This window comes from Macrotis lagotis, chromosome X (assembly GCF_037893015.1).
Source record: "Macrotis lagotis isolate mMagLag1 chromosome X, bilby.v1.9.chrom.fasta, whole genome shotgun sequence".
NCBI classification, from domain to species: Eukaryota; Metazoa; Chordata; class Mammalia; order Peramelemorphia; family Peramelidae; genus Macrotis; species Macrotis lagotis.
In genome coordinates this window covers 85,143,624-85,156,491 of record NC_133666.1, presented here as the reverse complement: position 1 = coordinate 85,156,491, position 12,868 = coordinate 85,143,624, and the positions used below count along the sequence as shown (strand labels likewise).

The following is a 12,868-nucleotide window of genomic DNA, read 5'->3' as shown; positions in this document are numbered from 1 at the left end:
CAGAAATCACAGAAATATCCAGTGAGGCAATTCCCCAGTCCAAGTTAACCTGAAAATAATGGGAAGACTCTGATCCCCAAGGTTAGAGGGGCAGCAGCATACCGCAATGAAATAGCCCCAGGGAGTCTAGGAGTGAAGGCTCCTGGAGACAGAAGCAATTCCCTGACCTGCACCCCAGGGAGCACCAAGCAAAGCTTGGAAGATCAGCAGGGAGACCACTACCAGAGCGAGCACGAAGCCCAGGTATTCATTGCAGGCCATGGTGCCCATAGCCACAGCAGTCCAGAACTCAGGAAATGGAAGCAGGCCAGTGGAACCACGCAGCAGGAACCTCCAAGGAGCTGTGCTGTGAGGGCTCAGTCCATGGAGGATAAGGAAGTGGAGGGAGACTGCCGAATTCTATCCTCAGTCCCTGGAACAGGACTCTGAGTCTCTGACCACTTTGGTTGCAAAGCCTGGTTGTAGTCTATGCCCCCCATAGAGCAGGTACCCCCCTCTCAGTCCTGGGACAGAGGGGTTGTGCTTGTGGTCATTCACAAGAGAGTAGTCGGAGTCACACAATGAAGTCCTTGTGTGGGTATGTCCTGATAAAACTCAAAGGCTCAGGAAGTACTCCAAACCCAGGCACAGGCTGGGGAAATGAGTAAACATGAAAAAAGAAACATGACCATAGACAATTACTTTGGCCCCATGGAGGGCCAAACCAGATAATCAGAAGATGAGAATGTCCACGCTAATGTCTCTAAAGACTACAGAAAATATAGAAGCTGGGCTCAGGCTATGGCAGAGTTTTATAAAGACTTCGAAAATCAAGTAAGAGAGATACAGGAAAAAATGGGAAAAGAAATGAGAGAGATGCAGGAAAAACATGAAAATGCAGTCAACAGCTTAGTCAAGGAGATCTAAAAAATGCTGAAGAAAATGACATGTTTACAACCAGCTTAACTGAAATGGATAAAACAGTTTAAAAAATTATCCAAGACAACAATGTTTTAACAAGGTGAAATGGCCAGAGGGAAAAGGAGATAAGAAAGTTCATTGAGGAAAACAAATCCTTTAGATGTAGAAGGAAGCTGATGAATTTGGGAGAAATCAAGGCAAAATAATTCAACATGGAAAGAATGAACAACTAGAGGAAAATGTGAAACATCTCATTGAAAAAACATGTAATCTTGAAAACAGCACTAGAAAAGATAATTTCAAAATTATTGTGCTCCTTGATATCAGGATCAGAAAAAGAGCCTTGACCTCATTTGTAAAGAATTTCTATGGGAAAATTGCCCAGATATCCTAGAAGCAGAAGGCAAAATAGAAATGGAGAGAATTCACTGAATCTTCCCTGGAAAGAGATACAAAAAACAACCCCCAGGAATATTATAGACAAGTTCCAGAAATTGTCACAGAAAAAATTTTACAAGTAGCCAGAAAGACACAATTCAAATATTGTGTAGCTACACTCAGGATCACACAGGACTTAGCAGCATTCACATTAAAGGCTCCTAGGGCTAGGAGTACCATATTCTGGAAGGCAAAAGAGTTTGGAATGCAACCAAGAATCACCAACCTAGAATAACTGAGCATCCTCTTCCAAGGGAAACGATGGACTTTCAATGAAACAGAGGAATTTCATTTGTTCCTGATGAAACTATCATAGCTGAAAAGAAAGTTTGATCTTCTAGGCCAGGACTCAGGTGAGGCATAGAGAGAGTGGATGAGAAGGGTAAAGTATGAGGGTTTTAATGGGGATAAACTGTGTTTATTCTTGCATGGAAAGAAGATACTGATAATACTCATAGGAAGCTTCTCACTTAATAGAGCAGGTAGAAGGAGCTTTTAGAGATGAAGCACAGGAGAAAATTGAATTGGAAGATCTAATATATTTTAAAAATGAAGGCAATGGTTGAAATGGAAATGCACTTGGAGAAAGAGGAAACAGACGCAGAATGGGCTAAGATATTTCATGTGAAAGTGTCAAGATATAGCTTTGCAATGGGGTGGAAGGGGGAAAGGTAAGGGGGAATGAGGGAGCCTTCATTTTCATCAGAAATGATGAAGAGAGGAAAGAATAAACACACTTACTAGGGCATAGAAATCTAAAGTGAAAAGGAGAGGAAGGGAACAGAGAGAGGGGAGGTGGGATGTAGGTGACAGAAGGGAGGGTAGATCATGGCAGAAGATAGTGCGATATGACATATTTTCTTTTTTACATTTGCAAGGTGCTCACATTGGGTGGGCCGTATGAAACCACAAGACCGGGGTAGGATGTGGGCTTGGAGCTTCCTGGCAACAGAGTCTAGGCTCTGTCCACTGAGCCAATCTGTTACCCCACAGCACGTTTTTGTAGAGGGACAGAGTGAAGGGAGAGGGAGAATATAATAGATGCTAGTGGGGAGGAATGGATGGAGAGAATTACAATCAGCACCAGCAACTGTGGAAAAATATGGAAACAACTTCTATGTTGGACTTATGATAAAGCATGTTATCCACCGCAGATGGAACACATGTTAGTAGAAAACAGACAGAAGCACATTTTATCCCTTTTGATTACTTTATATCTCCTGAGGTTTTATATTTTTGTGGGGGAGAGAGTATTATTTTTCCTCTTGAGAATATTTTAGTAATGTGCAAATAAATTAAATTTAAAAAATAAATAGTATTTCTGGTTCTATTTGTTGTCATATTCTTTTTTTTAGTTTTTGCAAGGCAAATGGGGTTAAGTGGCTTGCCCAAGCCACACAGCTAGGTAATGATTGCCTGAGACAGGATTTGAACTCCTGAATCCAAGGCCAGTGCTTTATCCACTACGCCACCTAGCTACCCCCTTTGTCATGATTTTTTTCCCCATTTCTTCAGTAAAGGACGAATACAATAACACTTTTATGTTGATTCCACATGTATTACCCTTACCAGAATTTTTATGGTCAATGAGATTGGGAATGGAAAGGTGGGAACTCAACATGGAGCAAAAAATGTATGCTCTAAACTATTTTTACATAACTGGAAAAAATACGAGAAACATTTTTTAAAAGTTGAAAAGAAAAATGCTTGCTATATACATAGAGGAACATGAGAGTGATTTTAAAAAGAAAAAAAAAGTTTCAATAAGTTTTGAAAAAATAATTGAATAATTGAAACAATAAGTTTCAATTATAAAATCACTTTGTAATAAAGTATACCCATTGCTTTGGAAGCTAAAGGATTTTTTTTACTTACTTGTTGGTTTTAATACTAAACAGCAACTTGTCATTTAAAACCTTTCCAAGGCATCTTAGCTGTGGGTCTAGGAGCCTGTCAGTGATCCCTTCTCCTCCCTGGGCCTCAGTTTCCCTTACTGTCAGGGAAGGGTCAGTGTCTTGGATGCTGAAACATCTGGAGGCCTTGTCGGCTATGCACCTCAGAGTGCACAGGGGTGACCTTCTACCAGTCCAACAGCTGCCTCAGCCTCGGTTTCCCTTGCAGCCCCTGTGTGTGTGTGTGTGTGTGTGTGTGTGTGTGTGTGTGTGTGTGTGTGTGAGTGTGTGTGGGCAGGGGAGCGGTGTGCAGGACTTGTGCAGACCCTGTCAGTACCAGAGCTCGGGGGTGATCTGCAGCCAGGTCCGGAGGATCCCTGGGCCCCAGCCTCCCCTACAACCCCGGCAGGGAGAGGGGCTTGAGGACGTTTCTTTCTCCCGGCCCTCCCAGCGGGCTCACGTCCCTCCTATTTCTCAGGCCTCAGCAGGGTCACAGAGGGAGCACCGCGGCTGGGGGCTCCGGTCCCTCATGCCCCCCCCCCCGGCCCAGCAGGCGCCCCCAGCAAGGCCCCAGTCTGGAGGCTGCACCAAGCCAGGGGGGGGGCCTGGGGGAGCCTCCTGCACCCCACCCCGCCCCGCCCCGCCTGAAGCCTGCAGTTCAAGTGAAAGCCCAGCAGGCACAGGAAAGAAGGAGGCGGTTTGCATGAATGGTCCCGGCTCCCCGTGTCAAGCAATCATTGGATGAATTGGCGCTGAGGGAAAGAAGAAGGAGCCAATCACCGCATCACAGCTCCAGGGCACATAACTTTCTCAAGTTAGGTACAGGCACATGAGCAGGGACCAGAGTCCAGTGCTGTCACCAGCTTCCTTTTCTCCTCTGCTCTGGGTTTCATTTGGATCGCGCAGTGCGTGGCCTCATGGTAGAACATTAGAGGCCGAAGGTCTTCTTGGGGGGATTTCTGGTGTTCTTTGTGGCCACTTCTAGTGGGTCCAGCCAAGGGGACCTCGAAGGAGGGTCTCAAGGACATATGGGCGTCTTTTCAGACACCTATGGTGGCCTGGAGGAGAGGGGGAAGGGAGGCGGTAACTGCCTGGGCGCATTCACCAGATGGCACCCAGGGAGGGTGTGTCCCGGTGTGGTGGGGGAAGGGAGGCCGTGACTGACAGGGCGGCTCCACAAGATGGCGCCAGCGAGGGCGTGGCCACAGCTCAGCCCGCCCCCTGGGATCCGCTCCTGCACTGAGAATGAGCGGCTTCTCCGTGGCCCGTGATTGGCAGGTGACCAGGGGCTGCAGTGACGCTGCCACGAGCTTCGGACACAAGAGGAACTTCCGGCCCCCGAGGAGCCGAGTGACTGGATCCGGGTCCTGTGGGCTGCAGTGCCCGAGCCCGCCTTGGGGCTCCTCCGCAGCCCCTGCGGGGTCTCTCCGCCCTGGCCTCGGCCCGGTCTCCCCGGGAGGGAAGCCTTCTCCCCGGCTCTCCCCGGGCCCTTGTGGCATGCTGTTTCCAATAAGAGCGTTGCCCCTGCCCCGCCACCCCCTCCTCCTAATGCTACAAGCTTCCTTGTCTGACTAACTGAGGCTCCTGCTGGGCTGGGGTCCTCTCGCCTTCCCCTCCCCAGGTCATGGAGGTCCCCGGAATGGAGGACGATCAGCCTGTGGGGTTCCTGCGTCGGCTCAGTTGTGCCGGAGTTCCCCAGAAAGGTCAGAGGATCCTGTTCCCACAAGCAAGGGCTGGTGCTTGCGGGAGTGTTGAAGCCTGTCATTTGTTCACGTCCTGGTCCCTAGTTGCCCCCACCCCCTCGATATTGGGAACGCTCCCTCTTTCCCATAGACTATCCAGTGGACCTTCCTCATTGCTCTCCTGAGGGAAAACACACCTGTGTGATGAGGGAAGTCACATCGGAAATTCAGTGAGGGGCAGGAATGGGGCAGATCTCTGACTGCAGCAGTAATGACTCCTCAAATTTTTGCTTCCAGATTTTTTGCGGTACCCTAGCTTGAATATGATTTCCTGAAAATCAGACTCTAGGGTAATTCTGCCTTTTCCATTCATCTCCAGAATACATACATTTATTGAGATTGCATTCTGTACCAGGTAACCTGTCCTTTATGATTTTGGTAGCCTCAATGGTTCAAGCCTTCTGAGAACCAACATAGCCCTAGACCCTTTGGGAAACTACCTATTAAGGGATCAAGATGTGTTTATCTTTGATAATGTGTGTTGCCAGTATCACCACCTCGGTGCCCCCCGACTTCCTGGTCCCCAGAGGGCTCTACAAGCTGAACAGACCCCCAGATTTCCCAGGATGGAGGAACCCCAGTTGCAGGAAAAAAAATAATGGCCAAAGAACAAAACAAGATTGAAGGTAAATCTGAGATATCAGCAAGGTGTTGGAAGGATAGAAGACATTGGGGAATATGAAATTACAAAGTTTATTCTTCTGCCCTGTTGATGGCATCATCCATTCAGATGCCAGTGATGAAGGCAATTTTGAAAGGACCTCAAGTGCAGCACATTTGTTAGGCACTCAACTTTCTTCCTTGTAAGATGAAGGTATATATTTGGAAGTGGAGAGTTTTTCATTGACATAGGCTAAGGCACACTTGGAAAGGTGCCAGCCAGGTATGGCAAGCACTGATTCATGTAGTGAAGAAGACTCTATACCACTAGCTCCACCTGTATTCTTACAGAGGAAACATTAGGTACCTATGTAGGAACAAACATTACAAATAAAAATGAGGAATGGGTCCCAACACAATTCTCTTCACAGGGTATCTTGAGAAGGACCAGCGACTCACTAGTAGAGATGGAAACAGTGATTCAGATGCAGATGTCAATGAATAGAAATATTTTGACCAATTAGACAGAGACTCAGGAGGAAGAGTTTGAGTACAGTGGCACACAAAGCAGTACCAGAAAGTGGATAGAGATGGACAGCAGACAGAGGAAGGTGGATTGTTATGAGACAGAGAGACATCAAAATCCATGGATAAACAAAGGCGTTAGAGAAGGAAGTGCAGAGGCAAAACAATGAGAAAGGCATATTTCAGAGACAGACACCAAGGAGTTTGTAGTTGGTGGGCAGGTCTAGCCCTGTTCACTAAAGCTGACTTTGGCTGTGAGGGTCAGACAAGAAGCTCAACCAATGATTTTGGGAGTGCTGCCACACAAGTGGTCAAGAGCTGTTACTGGCAGGCATGGGAAAGTGGGAGCCCTAATGTCTGTCAATTTTTTTGAATTATGAAGCTTTTATTTATTTTGAGTTTTACAATTTTTCCCCTAATCTTACTTCCCTCCCCACACTCCCCTGAGAAGGCAGTTTGCCAGCCTTTACAGTGTTTCCATGGTGAACACTGCTTCAAATTGAAAGTTATGAGAGAGAAATCACATTCTTAAGGAAAAAGCATTAAGTATAAGAGATACCAATATCAGTCAGTAAGATAAGATGTCAGATTTTTACACTAAATTAAAGGTAATAGTCTTTGGTCTTTGTTCAAACTAAACAGTTCCTTCTCTGGATACTGTGGGTATTCTCCATTATAAACAGGCCCAAATTGTCCATGATTGGTGCCCTGGGTCAATGAGCCAGTCAATCACATTTGATCGCAGCCCCCATGTTACTGTTAGGGTGTTATTCTGGTTCTGCTTATCCCACTCAGTATCAGTTGTCTAATAATTTCTGATGGTTCTTTTCTTTGAAGAAGATGCGGATAAGACTACAAAAGAGCAAATGCAAATTCATAGTCTGTAAATTTGAAGATATTAGTCCCATCCATTCCTTGACCATTATCCATTTTTTTTTTTGCAGGAGGACCAGGATTCCTCAGAAGTGCCTCTCAAAGCTCCTTAAGTTCCAGTCCCTGAGTGCCATTCCCTGCTTTCACCCTTTGAATCACCCAAAGGAAATAAAGGATTCCATCCAAACCACTTCATTCTTCTTCCTCTCCAGGTCACCAGGGCTCACCTCTCCAGGAAAGAGTGAAGCAGTTAAAATAGACACTGGGATTAGAACTACCTGTTGGGCTGGCCTAGATTTCCCCTTGAGTTAATAGAGGGACTTATTTGCTTATTCTTTTGAAATCCTTGTCAATGTGATCCTGAAGGGCAAGTGGCTTTTAATAGAGGTCACGTATTGTGTTCAAGGATGATCAGCTTTTATTTATTTTGCTAATTTGTATAGCAAGTTGTAGTTTGAATTATTTTAAGGTCTTCACATACAGACACAGACACCCAAATACACACCCAAATAAACACACACACAACACACACACACACACACACACACACACACACACACAACACAAACACAGACAAATAACTCTCTTCAGTTTCCTAGACCACAATTTTCCCTGTCATACCTGTGGAGAAGAAAGGGGAAGGGATGTCTTAGCCTCTAATATTGGTGAAGGGCTTTAGAGTTCTGAGCTTTAGGGATTGGTGGTGATGTCACTCGGGTCTTTCAGTTGCACAGGCCTCAGTTTCCCCTTTAGTAATCTGAAGCTTTTATTGTTCAAAACCTCCAAAGGGCTTTCAATTTCTATACCTACTACAAGGGGCTGCATGCTCTTACACAATGCCCTTCACTTCTGTCAACCTCAGTTTCTCCTACAATCATGGTATAAGGGAGGGGGGCGCTTGAGGCATCAAAATTAAGGTTTCTAAAGACCTTGTTAGTTCTAGTACTAGAATACTTTGTGATCTTACACAAGTAAACTCCCTATGTCTCAGTTTCACACACCCACACTGAAGATGGAGGTGTTTTGGTCTCTAAAATTGTGAGCTCTAGACTTGTGGTTCTAGTGTGAAATCTCCTACTGCTTCATTTGTTTCCCTAGGCCCCAGTTTTTTCTGTAGTAATCTGAAGGACTCATAGTATAATGTCACTGAGGGCCTGTCAGCTTAATATCTAAGAAAGAGTTGCTCATCTCACCCAGGTCCCATCAGTCCCCTATGTCTCATTTTACCCTTTAGTGATGTCGAGTCTATGTACTTCCAAAGCTTTAAAGGTGTTTTTAGCTCTCTCCTTAGAGGTCCTGGTTGTTCACATGGAGGTCCCTGCAATTTCCCCTACCTTCACAGGGGCAGGTGGGGTTTCTTTGATGACCTCTTTATCTCTCTAACTAGGAATCTGCAAGCTCTCAGAAATGTCTTTTTAACCGCCATAAATAAATTTTCCCTAAAGTCTCAGTGGTGGTTGTCTGGGTTTCTAAGGTCTCCGAAGGCCTTGTCAACTATTGAGCTACGAGCTTGTGGGTGATTTCATAAAATTGATTTTCCTGCTTTGCCTCAGTTTCCCCTACTGTCATTAAAGGGACATGTTCTCTCAAGTCTCTGAAATCCATGTCACCTTTATACCTAAGAGCCTATGGTGATTTCAAACAAGTCCCTCAGCATTCTAAACCTCAGTTATCACTACAGTCACAGGGGATGAGGGGTTTCTTGGACTGTAAAACCTCAGAAGCCCTTGTCGATTTTATACCTATCAGTCTGTATGTGATCTTACCCATTCGTTTTCTAGACCCCAGCCTCCCGTACAACCCCGGCAGGGAGAGGAGCTTGAGGACGTTTCTTTCTCCCGGCCCTCCCAGCGGGCTCACGTCCCTCCTATTTCTCAGGCCTCAGCAGGGTCACAGAGGGAGCACCGCGGCTGGGGGCTCCGGTCCCTCGTGCCCCAGGCCCAGCAGGCGCCCCCAGCAAGGCCCCAGTCTGGAGGCTGCACCAAGCGGGGGGGGGGGGGGGGGGGCTGGGGGAGCCTCCTACACCCCACCCCGCCCTGCCCCGCCTGAAGCCTGCAGTTCAAGTGAAAGCCCAGCAGGCACAGGAATGGAAGAGGAGGTTTGCATGGATGGTCCCGCCTCCCCATGTCAAGCATTCATTGGATGAACTGGAGCTGAGGGAAAGAAGAAGGAGCCAATCACAGCATCAGAGCTTCAGTGCGCATTACCTTCTCAAGATAGGCTGAGGCGCATGTGCAAGGACCAGAATTCAGTGCGGCCACGCACTTTTTTCTCTCCTTTGCTCTGAGTGCCATTTGGATCCCGTGGTCTCAAGGTAGAACATCCAGACGGGAGGTCTTCTCAGGGGGGATTTTTGGGATTCTTTGTGCCGCATCTCGTGGAGACAGTCTAGGTGTCACTTCAGACTCCTGTGGTAACTTGGAAGAAAGGGGGAAAGGGAGGCTGTGACAGACCGGGCGGTCCGCAGGATGGTGGCCAAGTCGGCTGTGCCCAGGTGGCGGGGGAAGGGAGGCCATTACTGACTGGGCGTGTCCACAAGATGGCGCCAGGGAGGGTGTGTCCACAGCTCAGCCCGCCCCCTGGGATCCCCTCCCACAGTGAGGCTGCACCACGTCTACCCTCTTGGCCGCGGCCGTGATTGGCAGGTGACCAGGGGCTGCAGTGACGCTGCCATGCGCTTCAGACACAAGAGGAACTTCCTCCCCGAGTATCCGAGTTACTCATTCCAGGTCCCGCGGGCTGCAGTGCCTGAGCCGCCTTGGGGCTCCTCCGCAGCCTCTGCGGGGTCTCTCCGCCCTGGCCTCGGCCCGGTCTCCCCAGGAGGGAAGCCTTCTCCCCGGCTCTCCCCGGGCCCTTGTGGGATGCTGTTTCCAATAAGAGCGTTGCTCTTCCCCACCACCCCCTCCTCCTAATTCTAAAGGGTTCCTTGTCTGACTAACTGAGGCTCCTGCTGAGCTGGGGTCCTCTCCCCTTCCCCTCCCCAGATCATGGACGCCCCCGGATTGGAGGACAGGCAGCCTGTGGGGTTCCTGCGTCGGTTCAGTTATGCCGGAGTTCCTGAGAAAGGTCAGAGGATCCTGTTCCCACAAGCAAGGGCTGGTGGTTGCTGGAGTGTTGAAGCCTGTCATTTGTTCACGTCCTGGTCCCTAGTTGCCCCCACCCCCTCGATATTATGAATTCTCCATCTTTCCCATTGAAAATCCAGTGGAACTTCCTCATTGTTCTCCTGAGAGAAAACACACCTGTGTGATGGGGAAGTCACATGGGAAATTCAGTGAGGGGCAGGAATGGGGCAGATCTCTGACTGTAGCAGTAATAATTCATCAAATTTTTGCTTCCAGATTTCTTGCTGTACCCTGGCTTGAATATGATTGGCCGAAAATCAGACTCTGCGGTGATTCTGCCTTTTCCATTCATCTCCAGACTACATGCATTTATTGAGATTTCATTCCGTACCAGGAAACCTCTCCTGTCTGATTTTGGTAGCCTCAATGGTTCAAGCCTTACAAGAACCGACATATCCCTTGACCCTTTGGTGAACTACCCATTGAGGGATAAAGATATGGTTTTCTTTGCTAATGTATGTTGCCAGTATCACCACCTGGGTGCTCCCCAACTTCCTGGTCCCCAGGGGGCTCTACCATTTCTAGAGACCCCCAGGTTTCCCAGGTTGGAGGGACCCCAGTTGCAGGGATCTTTATTGGGTGAAGAACCAAACAACATTGAAGGTAAATTTGAGATGTAAGGAAGGTGGTGGGTGGAAAACAAAACCTTGGGGAATATGAAATTACAAAGATTATTCTTCTGCCCTGATGATGGCCTCATCCATTCAGATGCTAGAGATGAAGGCAATTTTGAAAGGACCTCAAGTGCAGCACCCTTTTTAGGCACTTGGCCTTCTTACATGGGAGATGAAGGCAAGTGTTTGGAAGTGTAGGGTTTTTCATTAAAATAGCCTAAGGCACACACTTGGAAAGGTGCCAGCCAGATGTGGGAAACAGTGATTCAGCTAGTAAAGAAGACTCTATTCCACTAGCTACACCTCCATGTTCTCAGAGGAAAAATTTACTACCTAGCTGGGAACAAACATTACAGCTAAAAATGAGGAAGGGTTCCCAACAGAATTCTCTTCACAGGGCCTGTTGAAAAGGATCAGCGCCTAAATGGTAGAGATGGAAACAGTGATTCAGATGCAGATGTCAGCGAACAGAAAAATTTTGACCAGTAAGACAGAGACACAGGAGGAAAAATGTGAGTCCAATGGCACACAGAGCAATACCACAAAATGGATAGAGACAGACTGTATATAGAGAAAGGTGGAATGTTATCAGAAAGCGAGACATCAAAATCTGTGGAGGAAACAGAGGCATTAGAGAAAGAAGTGCAGAGGCAAAGCAATAAGAAAGGCATTTTTGGGAGACAGATACCAAGGATTTGGTAGTTGGTGGTGGTGGTGGGGAGGGTCTAGCCCTGTTCACTAAAGCTGACATTCCAGATTGGCTGTGAGGGTCAGACAAGAACCTTGACCAATGATTTTGGGAATGCTGCCACACAAGTGGTCGGAAGCTGTGATTGGCAGTCATGGGGAAGTGGGAGCTCTACTGTCTGACAATTTTTTTTGAATTATGAAGCTTTTATTTTTTTGAGTTTTACAATTTTTCCCCTAATCTTACTTCCCTCCCCCCACTCCACTAAGAAGGCAGTTTGCCAGCCTTTACAGCGTTTCCATGGTTAACACTGCTTCAAATTGAAAGTGATGAGAGTGAAATCATATCCTTAAGGAAAAAACATAAAAGATAAGACATAGCAAGATCAGAAATTAAGATATCAGTTTTTTTCCTAAATTAAAGGTAATAGTCCTTGGTCTTTGTTCAAAAGAAACAGTTCTTTCTCTGGATACTGTTGCTATTCTCCATTACAAACAGGCCCAAATTGTCCCAGATTGTTGCCCTGGTGCAATGAGCGAGGCCATCAAATTTGATCTTTGCACCATTCTTACTGTTAGGGTGTAGTGTTATTCTGGTTCTGCTCATCTCACTCAGCATCAGTTGTCTGATAATTTCTGATGGTTCTTTTCTTTGAAGAATTGCCAGTTTGATGGGGATAAGACTACAAAAGAGCAAATGCAAATTTATAGTCTGCAAATTTGAAGTTATTAATCCCATCCATTCCTTGCTTATTACCCATTTTTTTTTGCAGGAAGACCAGGATTCCACAAAAGTGCCTCTCAAAGCTTCTTAAGTTCCAGTCTCTGAATGCCAGTCCCTGCTTGCACCCTTTGAATCACCCAAAGAGAATAAAGGATTCCATCCAAACCACTTCATTCTTCCTCTCCAGGTCCACAGGAATCCCCTCTCTGGGAGAGAGAAAAGCAGTTATCAGGGGCACTGGGACTAGAACTACTTCCTGGGCTGGCCTAGATTTCCCCTTGAGTTAATAAAGGGCCTTGTTTCCTTAATCCTTTGAAATCCTTGTCAATGTGAACCTTAAGGGCATATTAATTTTAATAAAGGCCACATATTGTTTTCAAAGAGGAACAGCTTTTATTTCTTTTGCTAATTTGTATAGCAAGTAGTAGTTTGAATTATTTTAAGGTCTTCACACTGACAAAGTAACACACAGACACAGAGACACACATGCAAACATACAGAAGTAAGTCTCTTCAGTTTCTTAGACCACAATTTCCCCTGTAGTACCTGTGAGGGGGAAGGGGGAGGGATATCTTAGCCTCTAACTTTGGTGAAGGGCTTTAGAGCTCTGTGCCTTATGGAATGGTGGTGATGTCAGTTCTTTAAGTTGCCCAAGCCTCAGTTTCCCCTGTAATAATCTGAAGCTTTTATTGTTTAAAACATCCAAAGGGCTTTCCATTTCTATACCTACCAGTTTCTGGGTGCTCTC

The 12,868-nt window shown here is 46.6% G+C and overlaps 1 protein-coding gene across 5 annotated transcripts; it reads left to right on the top strand.

Annotated features, from left to right (window-relative positions):
• The first annotated feature begins 4,383 nt into the window (after nt 1-4,383).
• On the top strand, nt 4,384-12,498 carry LOC141499794 (mediator of DNA damage checkpoint protein 1-like). Of its 5 annotated transcripts, none has more exons than XM_074202541.1 (5): nt 9,196-9,284; nt 9,955-10,036; nt 10,312-10,452; nt 11,107-11,221; nt 12,170-12,498. In XM_074202541.1, the coding sequence occupies exons 2-4, from the start codon at nt 9,958-9,960 to the stop codon at nt 11,196-11,198; spliced, it is 312 nt and encodes a 103-aa protein (XP_074058642.1). In that variant the 5' UTR covers nt 9,196-9,284; nt 9,955-9,957; the 3' UTR covers nt 11,199-11,221; nt 12,170-12,498. The 5 variants fall into 5 exon arrangements, with proteins under 5 accessions (XP_074058641.1, XP_074058642.1, XP_074058638.1 ...); XM_074202537.1 differs by having other exon boundaries at nt 10,312-10,698; XM_074202538.1 differs by lacking the exon at nt 9,196-9,284 and adding an exon at nt 9,300-9,383 and having other exon boundaries at nt 10,312-10,698.
• The last annotated feature ends 370 nt before the right edge of the window (nt 12,499-12,868 follow it).

Bases quoted from the DNA above. Each gene is read 5' to 3' on its own strand.
- LOC141499794 (XM_074202540.1), top strand. From the start codon at position 4,855: ATGGAGGTCCCCGGAATGGAGGACGATCAGCCTGTGGGGTTCCTGCGT. The intron at 4,934-10,311 runs GTCAGAGGATCC...TTTTGCTTCCAG, and splicing joins TGCCGGAGTTCCCCAGAAAG to ATTTCTTGCTGTACCCTGGC. The intron at 10,699-11,106 runs GTAAATTTGAGA...TTCTCTTCACAG, and splicing joins AGAACCAAACAACATTGAAG to GGCCTGTTGAAAAGGATCAG.